The sequence below is a fragment of the Clarias gariepinus genome, chromosome 18 (assembly GCF_024256425.1).
Source record: "Clarias gariepinus isolate MV-2021 ecotype Netherlands chromosome 18, CGAR_prim_01v2, whole genome shotgun sequence".
In the NCBI taxonomy this organism is placed as follows: domain Eukaryota; kingdom Metazoa; phylum Chordata; class Actinopteri; order Siluriformes; family Clariidae; genus Clarias; species Clarias gariepinus.
In genome coordinates, this window is record NC_071117.1 from 2765733 (window position 1) to 2785606 (window position 19874).

General features: G+C 42.6%; 1 protein-coding gene across 3 annotated transcripts in view; it reads right to left on the bottom strand.

Moving 5' to 3' along the window:
* LOC128506296 (adhesion G protein-coupled receptor L1-like) overlaps positions 1 to 19874 on the bottom strand; it is a 54491-nt gene that overhangs the window by 12756 nt on the left and 21861 nt on the right. For 2 of the 3 annotated variants that reach the window (XM_053476677.1, XM_053476674.1), the window contains exons 2-14: positions 15272 to 15419; positions 14936 to 15149; positions 10083 to 10192; positions 6057 to 6264; positions 5692 to 5956; positions 4340 to 4667; positions 3927 to 4214; positions 2147 to 2250; positions 1758 to 1943; positions 1622 to 1660; positions 1052 to 1232; positions 845 to 967; positions 80 to 285 (exon numbers count right to left, since the gene is read on the bottom strand). In XM_053476677.1, coding sequence (XP_053332652.1) covers positions 80 to 285; positions 845 to 967; positions 1052 to 1232; positions 1622 to 1660; positions 1758 to 1943; positions 2147 to 2250; positions 3927 to 4214; positions 4340 to 4667; positions 5692 to 5956; positions 6057 to 6264; positions 10083 to 10192; positions 14936 to 15149; positions 15272 to 15341 — 2322 coding nt within the window. In that variant the 5' untranslated portion in view covers positions 15342 to 15419. The remainder of the gene's footprint in view (positions 1 to 79; positions 286 to 844; positions 968 to 1051; positions 1233 to 1621; positions 1661 to 1757; positions 1944 to 2146; positions 2251 to 3926; positions 4215 to 4339; positions 4668 to 5691; positions 5957 to 6056; positions 6265 to 10082; positions 10193 to 14935; positions 15150 to 15271; positions 15420 to 19874) is intronic. The other variant, XM_053476675.1, reaches the window with a different exon arrangement.

Sequence of the window (19874 nt, forward strand, 5' to 3'; positions counted from 1 at the left end):
CAGAGAAAAATGTACAAACTACAGGTTTGTGCTGTTTTAAGGACTAACAATTATATGTTGAAGGAGACGGTGTATGTACCTGTAGATGTCTGAGAGTGAAGTTGACTGGTTCGGTCAAAAACACACGGCTGGACTCTTTATTCATGGAGGCGGAGATTACATGGGAATTGACAGCCAGGGTCCGCCCTCCTGACTTTAGCTCCATGTCCGACTTCACTGTTGCATTTTGGGTAGAGAGGAACTGGCCAAGATTTTTATAAAGCGCAAACACCACCTTCACCTGACCTACAGATGCAAACCACAGAGAATTCAATCACACAATAATGCGTGGAATTGACCAACATCATGACCATCAGGATGTAATAGAGATAAATGTTATATCTTATGCCACTTTAACATGGCATGCTTTAAATGTTTTCTGCTACCGGTATGAGTATGTCCATTAACGCCAGCTCAGATCCCCATTGGTGTCTTTGAACATCTACATGTCTATTATGTCTTTTCTTTAACTATGTTCGTTCCTAGCTGATTGGGTTATTACACTCTTAGCTCCCTACCATCATGGTTTTGGAATATCTGTCATGCATGACTCCTTGTTAAACCTTGCTTTAAACCTGCTTTCATGTTAAATCTGAATACATCATTTTGTCTTTAAGAGACAGAAACCAAGGGACCTGGAGAAATGGCTTGGTGGACTACTGGATTTGGAAGGTCATAAATTCCAAATTCAAGAACTACCTGCTGTTTCCCTAAGGATGGGTCATCCTACTTTACTGGCTTAATAAAATAAATAACCAGGAAAATACAATACTTTAATGTAAAACACTGAAGTGAGATAATTTACCATTACGGCTGTACTGTTTGATTGTAGCTTCAGACAGATGGATGGTGCTGTCACTGTCATATGAGTGTGGGAAATGCAGATCTCCAATCTCCGTTTCCGCATTCAGGACATACACCTCCAGATCTAATACAACCACACAACTTTAAGTACAACAAGATATTTTTTAACAACATATACATTTCCACATTTATTTCTGTGCGGTCTTACCAACATTAGGTGCGCGTTCACTAAAGCGCCCCTCGTAGAGGTTGTTGGCCAGCAGAAAGGAGCCTTTCTCCATCACGTCCAGCAGCATGGTGGCTGTGTGGGACTGATCAGTCGTGTTCATGTCCTGCCATGAGTCCAGTGCTTTCAAACTCAAAAGGTTGTCCACTGTCTGCACCATGGCCTGTACAATCAGAAAAGAGAAAGCCTTTCTGTGAGACATAACAATCTTAGTTCTGTATCCATGTTGTCCTTGAGTAGCTTCTTGGTCACATTCCTCTGATTCTCTGACGTCTCTGATTCTCTGATGTCTCAATTGAATTAATAGCAGTTTTGGGATTTTTTTCTATGAATTGCTGGTTGACGCAGCCTGGAGGTCTACAGCGTGTATGTTCTTTCAGTCTTATCTGAAAAGATGTTTATGTATATATATAGCTATATACTAGCAAAATTAAGAAAATAAACTGATGTTAGACAAAACAATAGAATGACATTATTTTTCTTTAACCACAACTGACTAAAGCTACGGGGCTTGTCTCTGCTATTACTGTTGCTGTAAAAAAAAAAAGCTACCTGAATAAACGATCTGCAGGTTCTCTCCCTCTTCTGAAGCTGCAATAGAATAAAAATAAAAGATTTTAAATGTTGAGCTCTCACAAACAATATGTGTGGGTCTGTATGTGTATGTGTATTCAAATATTGTGTGTACTTTGTTATAGTTGCGAGCAGCCGAGTCCTTGTTGGCGGGTCGTAATGCCTGCAGCTGGAAGTCTAGAATGTCTAGCAGCTGCTCCATCAAACGCGCAGAGGAAGTAATATCTCCAGCATACACCTGTCCCTTTGTGTGCTCAGAAAGCACAGAAGCAGTATGTGCTGCGTTCTCCCCAGTCTTTATCTGGGATTTGTTAAAATGTCGACATTTAGTGTGATCAAGAATTTAACTTACCACAATATGCTATATTTAGGAAATGTTAAATGAAATATATAATTTGCTAAATTAAAAATACAATTAATATTTATAGAGATTTATGTGTGTATAAGTAACTGCATAGATTTGGATGTTCCAAGAGATAAGGCGGCTTGTGAAACCTGACTGACCTTTTGAGCAATCTGATTGACCCAGGGTGATGTACAATTACTAAGGTCAGGACCTCTACTGTTCCACACCACCTCATCAACCAGACAGTGGTAGGAGGCCAAACCTAAAGGGACACAAAAGGAGAAAGAGTCCATATTATCTTAATAAACCTTTTATTTTGAGCAGAAAATTTACATTGGGCTTTCCAACCTCTTTTTCTTGGATAACCAGAATTACCCTCTTTAGAACCGGAGTCTCACATCATGATCATGCTTAACAACCTTATCTGCCATCCTTTCAGGCTTGGTTTGTTTTTTGTTTACAATCATTCCACCAGTTCAAGGAGATAGACCAAGACAGGGTTAGGGTTAGGGTTAGGGTTATTTGCTACTACTGCTACTAGCCTTATTTGCTACTACTGCTACTAGCCTTGTATTAAGCTCCTGGCTGTTGTTCAGCATAGATGTGACTGGTTGAAGGTTAAGGAAATGACTTTCTTAGGAGTTCTTCTTACAGACTTTAACTTGCACATCCTGTTTGAGACCAAGCTGAAATGGCTGCAGCTAGTGCGAGTCAGAATTCGCAGCCAAGGTGGTGACTATCAAGTAAAAAATGTTTAAAATATCCATAACTACCTAACCAGAATATTATCCTTCCCCGTCAGCAGGCATGATGTTCTTCAATACCATGCGCCAATACCATTTTAGGTCAGAGTACCAGTCCATACTCAGTAGTCCATATATATTTAGGTACTTGACAGTATCAAGTACCAATACCAGTACTTGCTGTTGTCCCAAAGTGCATTGTGAACTTTTTATATCATCAACAACACATGCTACTGCTTTACTAGTGTGTGAACCCTGAAACCCGCTCTGCAGGTAAAGCGGGGAGTAAAACCCTACGTTCTCCTCTTGCCCAGCAGGGCAACTGTTCCTCACTTAAACATCACACCCAGAAACCTTATAACTAGATCTGGGTAATCTCTAAAGACATTAGTAAGCAATTTACAGTTCAAGTTTGGAGATTGCTCGGACAGTCTGTGCCAAGCCTCTAGACGTCCTCCAGCTGTTCTCCATAAAGCTGAATTTATCTAATGAAGAGAATGACCAGAGCCCCCTTAGGTGTGGTTTTGTTACTGATACAAAACAGCCACTGCTTCTCCGTAAAATTAAGCAATAGCCAACAATAGCAGCAGCCTATTTCCTGAAGATCTTTCTGCTTGCCCCCTGTACTATCCGACATGGAAGAGAGTGATTTGCGTGTTTCTGATAGTGGGCACTGGTGGCTCAGTGGTAGGTGTTTCGCCTGCCATGCGGAAGGCCCGGGTTCGATTCCCAAACCCCAGCCACTGGATGCAGTGCCGGTCCCAAGCCTGGATAAAATGGGAGGGTTGCATCAGGAAGGGCATCCGGCGTAAAACCTGTGTCAAGTTGTAGTGTGGGCTGCGTATTCCACTGTGGCGACCCCTTGGTGGGAGCAGCAATCCTTGCCACTACTACCTAATATTGGTGATTAAAAATATACGGTTTACATTAATTCTACACTACTCTCTTATCTGCCAAGTTTTTTCTGTTGTATCCTGGTTCTTGATTTCTGTCCTGACTTTAGCATTGTACAGGTGTTTCCACTGAATTGCAGCCACTCAGTTTTTCCTATTCGCAGATTGTTACTTCTGATGTCAATTATGCCCACTTCCCACCAGACCCTTGGCTGTATATATTGTGCTAATGTCCATTAATTTGTCCAATTAAGACATTTTTTTTTTATTAAGATAAAAAAATGTTTATCATGGACACTTACCAAGCGAGCCTTTTGGGCAGGGTCTCTGGACAATCTCTCCATGTGGTGTTTTGGGCCACTGCACACCACGGCTCACTCGTTCCTCACACATGGGTATGCGGCCTTGAGGCTGGCGTGGTGGGCGCAATGTCACAGGTACGGAGGCCGTGATGGGCCGACCCCGGTTTTTCGAACCAGCTGGGTTAAATGTCACCGAGAGAGGGGGGCTTGGGCTGAAACCCAAAAATACTGTGGTGGAAACAGGGGAAAGTGCGGTGGTGGAGGACAGAAGTGGTGTGGAGAGAGGGTCTAAAAGAAACATAAAAGGAAAAAGAGTTTATAAAATTATAAAAACAAATGTTCAAGCGAGCAAGCACTAATAAAATAGTGTCAAAGCATTAAAAATGTCAATGTTCTTTTTTGATGGTTTCTACCTGCAGTGGGTTGTGGGGGTCTAAACTCCAGAGGGTAGCGTAGGACATTGTAGTTGTTCCAAACATACAGCTGATTATCTCTAGGGTTGTAGCTGATAGAAGAGATGTGTTGGTAGGGGTTGGGAAAAGTGATGCTTACAGACTCGGCTCTTTCTCTCTGTGTGTCATAGGCATAGAGGATAACATCCCCGCCCGCCTCGCTGTCATCATCCTGGTAGATGGAGCGAACGGCGTAAAGAATGCCACATGCCACAAATGCATTTGATGCCAAGCGTTTCTCAAAGCCTGTTTGCCAGGTGCCTTCAAAACGCAATGTGTATGGGTTCACCTGCACATGACGAGGCACAAACAGAGAAAAACAAGCAAATATGACACAAAACATATCCAGTCAGAACTAAGAAGAGAGTTGGCAATGATGCATTGTGAAACTCTAACCGGCTTAAATGCAAGATTCTTCGGATAAATTAATCACATGTCAAATATATACATGTATAAATTTTATACTTAAAGTTGTTATTTCTGTCCAAAATAACATGAACTCCAAGCCTGTCCTAGTCCTCCAATTAGATTAGGGATGGTATATAGTTAACTCGATAAATTAGCTAGCACTGAGTGGCTGGGGCAAAACTGGGAAATTATCTTGGTATTGCTGAGATAATCATGCATGGTCTATTGCATGGACATTGTTGTGATCATTGACAGTTTATCTGATGTGCTAGCATGATCTTGCTTGAGTAAGTAAACTATTTTCCTGGTAAAGGAAGTTTGGTCTTGTTGAAGGAACTACAGTACTCTTCCTGGTACAACCCTTGAGACCTGCTGATAGAACTCACAGAACATTGCTAGGGAGGCCAAGACAATCTTGCATGTGTATCTTGACTCTTACCAAGGCGGTTAGCGTGGACCTGCATTGCCAACTAGCATGGTCTTGCACGAGAAACTAGTGCTCTCTTATTTATGTTACAACTTTTGCAAACGTGACTAGAATTGGCCTGCTGATGTCATTAGCATGGTCTTACTAGACCAACTTGCATTGGATTCCTAATGTCACTAGCATGGGTTTGTTGATGTCACTAGCTGGGGCTTGCTGGGCCAACTAGCATGGGTTTGCTAATGTCACTAGCAGGAGATAGTTAAGTTTGTCTTGCTGGTCTAGCTTGGTCTTACATTTCCAATTAGAATGCTCTTGCTGGTACAACTACTATAGTCTTATGGGAAATAATTTGATTAGCTAGAATCATTTTGCTGGGGCAACTAGCTGGGTCTGGTTTGTGCAGAAGTCATACAGAAGTGCAACTCTATTAGCAATTTATAAATTCTGTCTTGGCTCCATCTCTCTATCTGTCTCTGACCTGGCTGAGGACTATTCGTCCATTGTTCTCCTCTGTGGCGTAGATGACCCACAGGCCATGTTCATCAACAGCAAGGTCAATGTCTGACTTCCCGCCCCAGCGGTATGGTGATGTGTCATGGTAGTTGGCGTTGGTAACGATGGCCTCTCCGCTTTTTATGCGGGTCCGCAGGTCATATTTGACAATGTTCCGAGTCCGTTCTTTATTGTAGAATACAGCGCCATCGTACACCACGAACCCGGTGCCGTCCACTCGACTCGGCAACCTGAGAACAGCAGACAGCTATAATGCCTCGACACAACGACATACTTTTTTATTTCATATCCTAATGTTTGCAGCCTTGTCCTCGGAGGACACACACTCACTTATAGGTGGTGGTGATGCGGTTTTGTCGGTAGTCACTCCAGGATGCATACTCGTACAGTGTGTCCGTGCGGTACGGAGTCCACGGCATTACATACAACCTATCAGCAGCCTGCAGAGGATCTTTACACCATGCCCCTGACTGATGTTCCGCCTCCTGCGACAAACTTGCCTCCAAAACCCCAATCAGGGCACCCGGACACACGAAGACTGTGGAGAGAGTGAGATGACAAAAGAAAAAAGACAGGATGGAAAAAAAACGAAAAGAAAGATTGTTGAGATTATTGGAATATTGAAGGTGCGGATTATCATAGATTATACTCTCTCTCTCTCTCTCTGTTTGTCTCTCTCTCTCTCTCTCTCTCTCTCTTGCGCATACTCACACACACATTCATCTTTCATCACTAGTTGGACGTTGGTGTGTGTTGATGCCTGTTTGCGTGAAGGAGAGAAACATGATTAATGCAGCAGACTTACAGTGTGAGTGAGACTGGGTGCATGTAAGATAGATAGATAGAGTGATAGATAGATAGATAGATTTGCTACAAGGTTAGTTGAGGTAGACAAAAAGGGGAGGGGCTACATAACAGGAACTTCCTTTGGAGCCAATGAAATGTGGGTTAGTTCACGTAGAGGGACGCTATTGGCTGAGGGAGGTGTCGGTCACTGACTCCCAACTTTGGTTGGTCAACTCAAGGTCTCTCTCTCTCTCTCACACACACACACACACACACACACACACACAACAGGGTTGAACCACGTCAGGAACACTTCATTCATTACTGATACTACAAAAGAGAAGGAGTTTGTTGGTAAAATGACAGAAACGAAACAACAGGTCTGCCCTGAAGGAAGCAAAGGGATAAACGGATGAACAAACGAGTGGAGGAAAGAAGGATGAAGAAGAGGAGGAGGAGGAGAAAGAGTAGGAGGAGGAAGAAGGTTTCGCTTGGATCTGAGGAGTCCAAATTGAACACAGCAAGCAAATGAAATTAACAGCAGAGAAATGTGTGTGTGGGTGTGTGTGTGTGCATGGGCTACTGTGAGTGTAAGTGGGTGCGTGGATGAACAGATAGACAGAGATAGATGAAAGAGTGTGTACAAAAGCATGTGAGAGGATAAAAAAGTGTGTGCATGTGTGTGTGTGTGTGTGTGTGTGTGTGTGTTTTTGGCTCGCTGAGAGAAAGAGAAAATGAAGAAGAAAGAGGTTACATCAAACCGGACCACATCACAGGGGCCAAGGATTTGCAGAACGAAGGATAGAGAAAAAGAGAAGAAGAATGAGGGAGGGAGGGAGGGAGGGTGGGGGGAGAAACTGCGGCGTTAACACGGTCTTTACCTTTTTGGTCCACTTCTACCCAAGCGTCGGAGATAAAGAGAGAGAAGGAAGGAAGGAAAGAAGGAAGGAGGGACAACAGTTGGCAGAGAAGGAAGAGAAGCAAGAGAAGACGGAGGAGAAAAAAGACAGAAAGAGATTTCAGTTCACACAGCAGCCTTCTGATTTTCTTTCTTTCAAGCTTTAAAGATCAAGTGGAAATTCGTTCAACGTTAGCCATGTTGGGTAGAGTGGGCGAGAGAGAGAGAGAGAGAGAGAGAGAGAGAGAAAGAGAATAGAAGAGGGAGGGGTGGGGTTTAAACGGATGGTTATGAAGGGAAGGAAGGAAGAGGGAAGCTACAGGCTTCTACTACAAATTTTGCCGTTCTTTTATATAAAGGACTGAATTTTGGGGGATTCTTCAAACACAAATGTCCCCATTCTGACATTCTGCATCACCCCTGTTCTCTCTCCATCCCTCCACCCTGCCCCTCCCTCCATCTGTCCATGCATCCATCCATCCATCCATCCTTCCACTCATCCTCCTGCCTGGGGCTGCTGGTAAGTGCTAGACATGAAGAAAAAAAAACAGCAAAGCTGATGATGATGATGATGATGATGATGATGATCAGATCGGCCGAAAGCTAAAACAGCGACCCTGACCATTCATTTGTCTGTTATCGTTGCTATAGTAACAGACAGTTCCAAGGTGTTACTTATAGGATTAAAAGATCAGCTGGTGTTTTCTGTAAGGAACTCTTCATTTAAAGGTCCCGTATTTTACTTCTACTTCAACACTGGACTCAGAGCTCCTCCTCCTTATGAGTGCGCGATGTCATTCAGTGTCTCTGTGATTGAGCTCATACTGAGCCACGCCCCCCTCCAGACCACAGCTGTGCCGAGCGGAGCAACACGCCCTGGGAGGGGTTCTTCTTCTATGAGGTCATACGAGAGGGAAGATCACTAACCAGGTTCTTTAAACTAATAAAGACGTGACAAAAAGGATAAAAAAGCTGAGATTTTTTTTTTCCCTTTATGTCTTTTTTTTTCGGTGTATAAGAGTAAATAAGGTCAATTAATTTAGCATTTTGCATAATTGGGGTCCTTTAACGTGTGGGAAAGGAGTCTCCAGGGCAGGTCTTTTCAGGTTTTTTTTTTGTCTAGCTGTGTATCGCTTAGAAATGTGGAACGAAAAAGCAGGAGATATCTAAATATTAAAAAATTATGTAAATGACCTTTATGATTATTAACAGAATTTAGGTTTAATTGAAACTATATAAAGGAACGCAAAAAAAACCACACACACACACACACACACACACACACACACACAACACTGATATATCAGAGAACCGTTTATTGGTCCACGTCTACTTCAACCTGGATGCTGCGAATGGTGGGGTGCTGTGATAGAGCTGTCTCCATGGCAACACATTCTCTTGAACACACACACACACACACACACACATGCACACACGTGCCAGGAATTGTCATCATGTCACCATCGTTCAGTACGGCTGATTGGTGAGGACACACACACACACACACACACACACACACACACGAGTAAACACTCAGCCACAATCCGCTGAAACAGAGAGAGAATGAAAATGGCGGATGACTCCTCCGGGTCGTACCATTCCGGGGGTCTGAAATCTCAAAAACATGCGTTAATGCAGGACTCGACCCACTGGACCTGAAAGTGCGGGCGGAGGGGGTGTATTTATTTATGGATAAAATGTTATTGTGCTGCGTGTGGACACTGTAACGAAAGTGAAGAACAAAAGGAGGAATAACGACAGCAGCACCGTGTCGGGACTCCACTCCCGCTCCTGGAGGATGGGAAGAAGAGACGAGCTGCATTAGAGGAAAATAAAGGAAAAGTTTCAGGTCCTCCAGAGCGCCCCCTAGGGAGGGAAAGAGTAATAACATACAGACCCGAGTACCCCGACCCGATCACACCCAGCGGAGGAGTGGAGAGAGGGAGAGGGTGGAGCCAGGGCCCAGGGGCGGAGGGAGGGGGAGGAGAGGGCATCAGGTGATGGAGGGAGAGGGGGAAAAGAGAGAAGAGATATCAAAAGATTTAAAAAAAAAAAAAAAGGAGAGCTGATGATAGGCACGGTGGAAATAATGGGAGAAAACAACTATATAATAAACAAGGATAAAGGAGAGGAGCAGAATGGAGGAGAGGAGAGAGGGAAAAAAAGAGGAGAGGCAGCAACAGGCAAGGAGGAAAGAAAGAGAGAAAAAAGAGAGAGAGAAGGAAAGAAGATAGGGAGCAAAGCAAAAACAATAGATAGAGGAGAAAAGAAAGAGTAGAGAAGAAAAGAAGAATAAAAGAGGAGGAGAAGCAAGGGATGGATGGTGTACTGGTTGAGAGAAAAGAGAAAGGTTGCTGAAAATGTGTGTCTGTGTGAGAGAGAGAGAGAGAGAGAGAGAGAGAGAGAGAGAGAGAGAGAGAGAGAGAGAGAGAGAGAGAGAGATCATGTGATCACACACTGTATACATCTCGGGTCTTTCATTTGACACCATGTAACTGCAATTCTATGTGTGTGTGTGTGTGTGTACTGTAGGTGTGTGTAGGTGTGTGTGTGTGTGTGTGTGTGTACATTTGTGTTCCTGTGTATGCACCTGTGTGCGAGTGTCTGTATGTGTGTTTATGTGTGTGTGTGTGTGTGTGTGTGTGTGTGTGTGTGTGTGTGTGTGTACTTACTGTATGGCACACATTCATACTGGATTTCCAGGTATTTATAAGTTCCGGGGCAGGGGTCAGGAAACACATCCGCTCCGGCAACAACCACACACTGAGTACGGTTATTACACCTGAGAGAGAGAGAGAGAGATAGAAAGCAATAGATTGTGTGAAAGAGAGACAGAGTGTGTGTGTGTGTGTGTGTGTGTGTGTGTGCTATTAGACACTACACACCAGCCCGAGTGTTATAATTGAAGAACTGGATCACTCTTCTTTTCCTCTCTCTCTCTCTCTCTCTCTCTCGCGCTGCTCATTGCTTTGTGCTGGGTGTTTAACGGAAGATGGCGAGCTCTTAGCGCTTTTGTATGTGTGTGTGTGTGCTTGCGTGCGTGTGTGTGTGTAATGGGAGAGAGCATGCGAGTGGAAATTGATTTGCTCTTCTAGGAAGCCTTAGCAGCACAAACAGAGGAGAGACACCGTGGCGCCACAGAGAGAGTGTACACACACACACACACACACACACACACACATACACGCGCACACACACACACACACAGAGTAAGGCTGCAGTAATCGATTATTCAGTGCAGGTATAACAGATTATTTGTCTAATCGGTTTAAAAGTAAGAGCAGGTGATTGCTGTGCTGACTTTTATGACATCATAAAGCATTCTCTATTGAAATAGTTAATATTGCGAGCTGACATTAATGACTCACTCTCGATTCGATTCAATTTGATGTGATTTTTAATCCAATTCAATAGCCCTTGATGTTTATTCCCAGCAGGAACCCTTGCGTTGCAATATGGTTGTAACGACATTGCAATGACCTTCACCATTAGTGCTTAAAGTTAGAACGACTTTAGTGATAAAATGAGGTCGAGATGACATTAAATAAGCAGCTCAAACACAACGTTGCAAATACGACCTCGAAACAACGTTACTGTAACCTTCATTCTCAGCATTTCTACCGATACGTCCAATCACGTCACTGCACTCTTAAGATTCTAACAGGGTTTAAAATCATGATTGGAGATCGGGACGGACACAACAGCTTCCACACAGAATGGCCTGAACAGCATGCTCCCCCTAGTGGTCCGGTGGTAGACACACTGTAGCCTCAGTCCCAACTGTCGAGTCCTGCTCAGGCCGTAAGTTTGGTATTAATATTCATTTGAAGTCATTTTTTTGCAACATTTGACGGACGCCTTTCATTTTATCTTATAATACATATGTGCCATCAACGGTTAAAGGCCATGCCCAGGGGCCCAAAACAGACATCTTGGTGGTACTGCGGTTTGAACCTGTGACCTTCTGATCAGTAGTCAAACACCTTAACCAGCAAGCTACACCCACCCTCATGTCCAGAGCATTTGATTTAGGAGTAAGCCCTTTGATTTAGGAGCACTAGTGTTTAATCCCCCAGGGGTCTCACGGCCTGTCCACACGGAGACGCGTTTCGCTGTATACGTATAAATTTTTTATCGTATTGGCGTTTCGTCCACACGGATCCGGCGTTTTAGAAAACTGAAACCGCAATTTTTTGAAACCGGCTCCCAAAGTGGATAAATCTGAAAACGACACCCTTGCGTCTTCGTGTGTACGGCCAATCTGTATATTTTGTAAAACGATGATGTCATCACATCACGTGTCGGCTGCGTCACACGTGACAGCAACAACAATAATGGCGGACTACATGATTGTGTTCGTGTTGCTACAAAGCCTACTAGCTTTATTACAGCAAAATCTATTGTTTCTATGCAACTGTTATGAGCAACAAGCGATAATGGACAACACCATCTTGGTTCGTATACAGCGCGCAAAAGGTTATGCGCATGCTCAAAGTCTTCTTCTCTGTGTATAGTGTATCTCTACGGCAGAATTACAGCGCCCCATACTGGTCTGGCATATATACTACACCGTTTTCAGTGGTTTCGTGTGTACGCAGATATTTCTTGAGACAACGCCGTGTTCACGAAAAAAAAAATAATAATCGGATACGGAACGCACCGACTTCGGAGTCTCAGGGCCCATAGACAGGATACAACCTGGACAAGGTTCCAGTCCATCACAGGTCACTCACTATCTTAGCTTAATCTGCATGTCTTTAGACTGTGGGGGAAACCTGAGAAAACCTGAAAAATACGAGGAGAACACGCAAACTCCTCGCGCACAGACCCAAGACAGGAAACAAACGCTTGGTTTTGGAGTATGAAGTAGTTTAAAATGTCATTCCTCCTATGAACAAATGTTTTTTCGTCTTTTCTGCACCACACTCCAGTCTAGTACTGACCACCCATAAACACAGAAGAAGAAGAAGAAGAAGAAGAAGGACTTATCTCATAAAATAAGACTTTGAAAAGTTGTAAAATTGTGGTACATTTTAAAAGGAAATCATAAATTTAGACATGCATTCTTGTACGTTTAAAGATTGATTATATCATGCCACTCTTGATCTGACATCATGAAAAGCTTCGATTTGCAAAGTCCAGGCGTCTCCTTCCTTCTTAGCCTGCCGATCTCTACAGCCTATTTTCCAAACACCCATATCTAAAAATAAGAAATCAATAAAGTTCTAATGAACTTGTCTTGCCTGCTAATATCCATCATCTCACTGTTTCATCCACACACTGTGGTCCAGCCACCTCCCACCTCCATATGCTCAAAACCACCACCTGTGCTCCGTCCCACGCTTCCTCTCCCCATTTCTTCTGAATGTGACCATGAGATACATAAACTTCCACCTTATATATAGCTCCTGTGGTTGAATACAGTAGATATAACATTTAAATAGTGCTACCCAGGAAAAAGATATCACTGTGAGGACGGAGATATAATATACACATCTAATATTTATCAACAAATCAATATATGATTTCTGGGAAGAGGATGGCATGGCCCTGTTCAGGTAAGCAAGCAGAACCTACCCTAAGTGAATGTAATTAAACCTCTTAATACTATGTTACATACAACTTTAGTATCTCGCAACACAAGTTATGTGTGGTGGAAGAGAAAAGCAGTTGTCCTGGCATCATAAGATCAAGAGTTTGACTTCCCTCTGGGACAGGTTTTCTGAAGAGTAATTTTGAAGCTGTGGGAGTTCTGGTCATCACCTTCTTGGCAGGAGCTGACTCCACCTAACCTCCAGTTAATCCGTAACTGGGCAGGTGTTAGAGTGAACAAGGCCTGGATATTGGTTGGAACATGCCCATTTAACTCAGTTACCACAAGCTAACTAAATTAGCTTTAATTAGCCAAAATGCTAAAGTGGCTAATGTTAATTTATGTACTAATGTCACTTTGTGTTTGATCCTTACCCTACACACTGTCCCGTGTCAACTCCTACAGTACATTTCATGTGCTAAGTTAAACCTTATTGATTGCAGTAATCTGGTTAGCTAAAGTGATAGCATAGCAGACAGCTAGCGGATTGACACTTGCAATGAGTTACATAAAAACGTTTTTTGTACCAGGCTCTATGGAGCTTGACTAAGAAGTGGTAATTTCAGGATTTAAGGCCAGCGGGGTGGGGCATTTCTGGATCGGACTGTTTTGTCTGGTGCATCCTAGGTGTCAGTGGCCTTGGCCTATTTGCTGAGCCAAGTGCATGGTGGTCTGTGGTACACCGGGTGTTTTCGTACCTTTCTATTATTGCCAGCAAATTTGTGCTACATTGGCTTTTCTGTCAGATCAGATGGATCTTGCATCCCAAGGGCATGGGTTAGCCTAAGGTGCCTATGTTCCCATCACTAGTTTACTGGTATAATTGATAAAATATAGTAATGGTATGTTCATGGTATGTCCTGCTATATGTCCTCCTGGTTAGAGGGGAAATGCTTCGAGATGGTCTATACTACAAATACCAAAATCCATGGGTTGAAACTGGACCTGATCCCAATGTTCATATAAGATAAGGATTCCCTTAAACTTAACCTATGAGATATGCTACAACATGGAACTAATCCATCTTGAAATACAAGGAGTTGTTAAGGCTTATCATGGTAACACATGTTTATAGTTAAACACAAACTAGTACAAGGAGTTGTCTCCAGTCCCTGGATTTTTAATTCACCCATATAGAAGGAGCCCGATCAGGTTCAAACCTAAATGGGTTGGGATTCTGGCTCAGGAATGAGGGGTCCTAGCTTTTCTTTTGGCTATTATATGTTGTAAGAGAGAATGTTGCATGGAAGATGACATGTTATGACCGAAAATATATGGACACTCGATCATTCTTAATAGAAAGGAGACTTAGAGGCATGAAGACTGTATTCATGAGGACGTATGCAGAGGTGGCTTAGTGCTTAAGGAAATAGAGTACTGAATGGAAGGGTCCAGGTTCAAACAACACCATCACCAAGTTCTCACTATGTAAGTCACTCTTGAAAAGTGTGTCAGTGAAAAATGTTGTATATGTAAATAGGCATGACGCTTAAGTTCTTCCACTCCAAAATGAACACACATGTTTTCATGAGGCTGGATTCGTGGTTCCCACAGGGGCATCGTCATGCTGGATATGGGGTATGGAACTCATAATGCTATGGTGTTATTCATTTGCAGAAGAACCACACATGGGTGTGATGGTCAGGGGTGCACATATTTTCATCCATATGGTGCATATCTATAATAAGCTAGAATAAACACCACTGACACTAACAAAGGGGACATGGTCCATTCCAATCCTCCATTATTTATCCATAAGCCTGATTCTGAAGAAGGTGGTCGTCTTGGTGGAACAATGACTCAGTTATCAAATGAACTGATAACAGTGAATTTGCCCCACCGTACTCCATTGAAAGACTGAATTTAGACAATACCATTCTGAATAAAATGGATGGATGTGTTTAATGAAATACATTTTGTAAAATAACAGACCTGTGAGACATGATCTTGAAGGCGTCTGGTTGGTAACACTGCACGTTCTCCATCTGAAACGGATCGGCATCACAAATCTTGTCATCGGTGCGGCCGTAGTTGGCCGTCTCGATCATGATGACATCGCTTCCAGGGCAGCGCAGCTCAATAGGGTAACCTTCACACGCCAGCTCTCTCCTCATCAGACCGAAGGGCATCGCCGCCCTGCTCAGAGCTGATGGAGAAACGTGTGTGTGTGTGTGTGAGGTTAAATCAATTTCTATAAAAAAAGGTACGGAAATATACATCTGTGTATGGTTTAGTAAAGCATTAAACCCAATTCTCTGTAGTACTCACCTTGTTCTGAGGGATTGATGTAATTTAGTGAGATGGCACACATCCACAATAACCACAGTGACACCGCCATGGTAGTGGGAGGAGATGGGGCGGGGCCAGGAGGAGTAGATGGGCTTAGCAATTCAGTTTCCCTCTCAGTTTAGTCTGGCTGGGGAAAAAAAGAGCATGAGAATCTTTTTTTTTTTCTTTTTGGATGTACTTGTGGGGTGCCAAACTATTTCTGTCTGACATTGTTATTCTTCACATTGTTGTCACACACACATACACACACACACACACACCATTGGAGGTCTGATCCAGTGTTCTAACCATACTGTATGTCACCTTGAACTACATTACCCCATTACAACATTTTAAATTGGAATAAACTTTTTTTTTCTTTTTAAAAAATATGTGCTCTAGCTCACTTTAACTGCGCATCACTTTATTTAAGACGTGTTTAGTGAAGAACGAAACGCAGTGCTCTATGCCGAACTGTACTAATGCAGTTATTAAATGCTAAAAGAATTAGAGTAAAATGGATTGAATTGATTAGTCTGGCCCCAGCGGGCTGGGCGTCTGATTGGGTGTTTCGAGCTCGGCTACTCTAAACCAGCCCGCGTCATTTTCCTGCCTTTGGCCTGACGGATGTAGGAACGTCAAAGCAAATCATACGCATCAGCATCTTACTGATGGTACTAAGATCATATTTGGAGACCAGATGTGAGTCCAGATGTGAGTCATGTGAATATGTTTTGTTTGACATCGGCGAAGACAACTGTGTACGCTAAAGGACTTTCTCGAATCCTGCATACGATAAAGGGAGAAAATGCAAAGAAGGTCACAAAGTAAAGTTACAAATCCACAAATCCAGGCAGGTAGACGGTGGAATACCTAACATAAGTAGTTTTACAAAAATTATGATTTACATTCCTGATAAACAGGTCAGAGGAGGATAATGAGGATGGTCAGTACGTATCATGCATAGGGCAGTCTGTATGATTACTGCAGCAGTCCGGAGGTACAAATTTGCAAAATCAAGCTTTGATTATTTACTCCAGATATTCCCAAAGATCCCTTCGATATTTTTTGGCATTTAATGTTCCCAGAAGTTATTCTGACCAAATCCTCCACAGTATAGACTAGAGATGTAATGTTTGTGATACTCTGGACTGATACTAATACAAATGTTGAAACAAATATTTTGTTTTTTGTTCTTTATTCCCTTTTGTGCCAGAGCAACTGAGAAATCGACTCAGAACAGAACTGTCTTAACATCTTTAAACCCTTGATGACACTTTCTCCAAATTAAATCATGTACATTCTTTAATACATATATCCTTCAGATGGTATATAATGTTTAGTTATTCTTTTTAGGCACCTATAAAGTTATCCACTCAAAAAGGTAGTATTTGTCAGTACTTAGATAGCCCAACAAAAAGTTAAATGCAATTAAATATTGAACATGTAAAATCTTTGGAACAATTATATACAAAATTCTTGCTTGAATAGCACCAATTATTGTATTGTTCCCAAAAACTGGTGCTGGATTGGAGGCAGTGACTCTACTGCTGTTGGAATTAAGCATCATCGGTGAATGTCACCTTACTTGCCGACAGAATGATGCCAGTCAACAAGGCAAATATTAGCCAATACTGATATGCACCTCGCTGATGACTTGGTGCATCACTTGGAATGAGGTGTACTTTAAAAACCACTACAGAACTATTGCTTATTTGCTGTTGTTCTTCTTTGAGGGGTCACCACAGTGCATCATATTTTTTGGCACCACATTATTTAATTTGGCACAGGTCTTATGCCGGGTAATATTCCTGACACAGGTGATCCATTGGCTGGGAAGTGAGGCCAGACATTCCCATGGCAGGAAAGAAGCGTACCACTGAGCCAGCGATGCCCCTGACCGCCTTGTCTTCTACTGGTTTGTTTGGTAGCACTATAATCTATGTAAATCTCAAAACTGAATGCATGACTCCATGTTTTGTTAAAGATAACGTTTTAATGTGTACGTATGTGAGGGAGCTTCAACTGCAGCCCTGGAGGCCTGGTATACAGCACAGCTTGGTGATTCTTCTGCTGATTCATCTAACCTGGTAATGTTGGTAGATGTTGGTAAATTATAAACTGTGCTGGGAACTGGAACTCCAGGAATGGAGTTGACAAACCCTGGTGTAAATATGAGCATGAATCCTTAAATCAGATGAAATCTTTTTCATCGCTAAACAAAAATATTGTGAAAGATCACCGGGAAACCTTGACTAATGTGAATTCCATTTCTGAGTGGAAACACGACGGCTATTCATCTGTCGATGAAGTAAAAGTCAGCGTTAAAAAAAAGCACTTGTCTTTTCCTAACAGCTTGAAAACATTGCTGTAACTCAATGTTCTGCTCAATCCCTTTGACATGTAAATGTAAACACTGAGCTAGGTAAAAGGGAATTTTAGGCATCCTGCTAATGGACGTGCCGCAAATTTCAAAGCAATCAAATAGCAGTTGAGTGTATGATTCAGCCTCGACGATTTAGTAGCCCGTTTTTCACTTGGCCTTATTAAGAAAGTTATTTTAAAAGAAAATTAGGTAAGTGAATTCTTCAGTATTCATGAAGCCTTTAAATGGACTACTGGCATTAGCAAGTGGAAAAGTTCGACAATTTAAAGGAGCCAGAGAGAGTTAATATAGCAACGCTAATATCAGAAAATCAGACGTCAGTGCACTCAACTTGTCTGAAAGGATAATTTATTTTAACTTCGTCTTTAATTCACACAAGTAGAAACTTGTCTTTTTATCGAAATGAGCCACAGACATCCACTATCACCGTCTCTAAAGTGATTTGCTACATTAGGGAATCAAAATTCTCTTCAATGGGAACTTGTTCAAGAACAATATATGTACTTTACAGCACAGTGAAATGTCTTCTTGGCATATCCCAATTAGGAAACTGGGGTCAGAGCGCAGGGTCAGCCAGCTTACAGCACCCCTGGAGCAGGAAGGGTTAAGGGCCTTGCTCAAGGGCTCAACAGTGAAAACTTGGCGATGCTGGGGCTCGAACCCCCAACCTTCTCATCAGTAACCCAGTAACCCACAGCCTTAACCAACTGAGCTACCACTGTCCCAACACCTATATCACAAAAGTATTCCTTCGGTGGGGAATAAGGCAACAACCTGGGGCACTTTTCAAACTAGGAACCCATTTGGTCATCAGAATTTTCAGCTTTGGTGTATTCTGAAATGTTTCACAGCGATTCTCTGGTTATTATCATTACAACCCCGAGGATTTATCCTGCTTCTGCGTTACAATCTGCAATACAAGCTTTCGACTACTGTACATTAGTCGAACAGTGTGGTTAAGCTTAACAGGCAACAGATTTAAATTAGCAGCATGGCACGAACAATCAAAACAGAGCCACACTTCTATCATTTAACATTATCTCAGCTTTTATTGTTCTGTTCTACTTTGCTCGTACCGTACAAACTTTAAACGCTCATGTTTTCACGTGATTTGCGCTCCGGCTACTTTCAGGTTGCCCTGCGCTGCTGGCTTCCTTCCCTTCCTTATGATTAGTCTGAAGAGGCATTAAGAAATCTTGTGTGCACAGCTGTCTGCAGATGATTAGTTGTACGTCCATATTATTACATCAATTGTACTGTGATGGATGTTTAAGCCCTCTGTGAATGCTCTGTAGATTTTTCCATTCAAGAGTTATTTGTTTCCGAGAACTTCTCCACACCTTCACCATGACTGGTACCTGGTCCATGCAAGCTTCCGAGCACAAGGCCACAGTGCCAACCACTAAGCCACCATGCCGCAGTAACAGACACACACCCTACAATAAATTTAAGAAAAAACATCTGATGTTTCGTTTCGTTGCATATCCCTTTCCTGTCTTGAGCCTGTTACCCTCAGAAATCACCAAACCAATGCATTCTTCTTTTGTAATACTTTTCCAGACTTAAAGGGCAGCTTCTTACACTAGAAGTGTGTTACAGGGGTGTTATTCTGTCAGTCTCCACTTTAAGAGAAAAAAAAGATGCTCAGTTGGGTTCAGGTCACCTGATGGACATGAAACCCTCCCACTTTCCCCCCTGATTAAGTCCTGTGGTTTGTTGCAGTGTGTTATGGGTCATTGTCTTGCTGCAAGGAGTTAGAGTGGAAACATTTCTCTGTAAATTCTTAGAGACAGAATATTTCTATAGACTTCTAAATTCCATGATGATGAGTTCCATCATCAATAACAACCAGTAAGAATGTTCCAGAAGCAGCCGTGCAATGACCACGACATGACGGTACCTCCGTTGTCAGCCTGAATGTTCTCCGTTATTAGCAGATCCCTTCTTTCTCCACACTTTGGCCTTTCCATCACTTTGGTAGAGATCATCTCGGTTCCAGAACTTTTCTGTCTCCTCTCTGTCTGACCTTCTGATACTTGAGATGAGATGCTTACATCTTGCTGTATGATCGCTATATTTCTGCGGCTTTGAATAGTGGACTGCGAGACCTTCACTGCTGCCCTGTGGAGGTGGTTGGTGATGTAACTGACTGTTGTTTTCAGGGTCTTTCTTTACAGCCCTCACAATGATTCTGTTATGGATTGCAGTTGTGTTCCT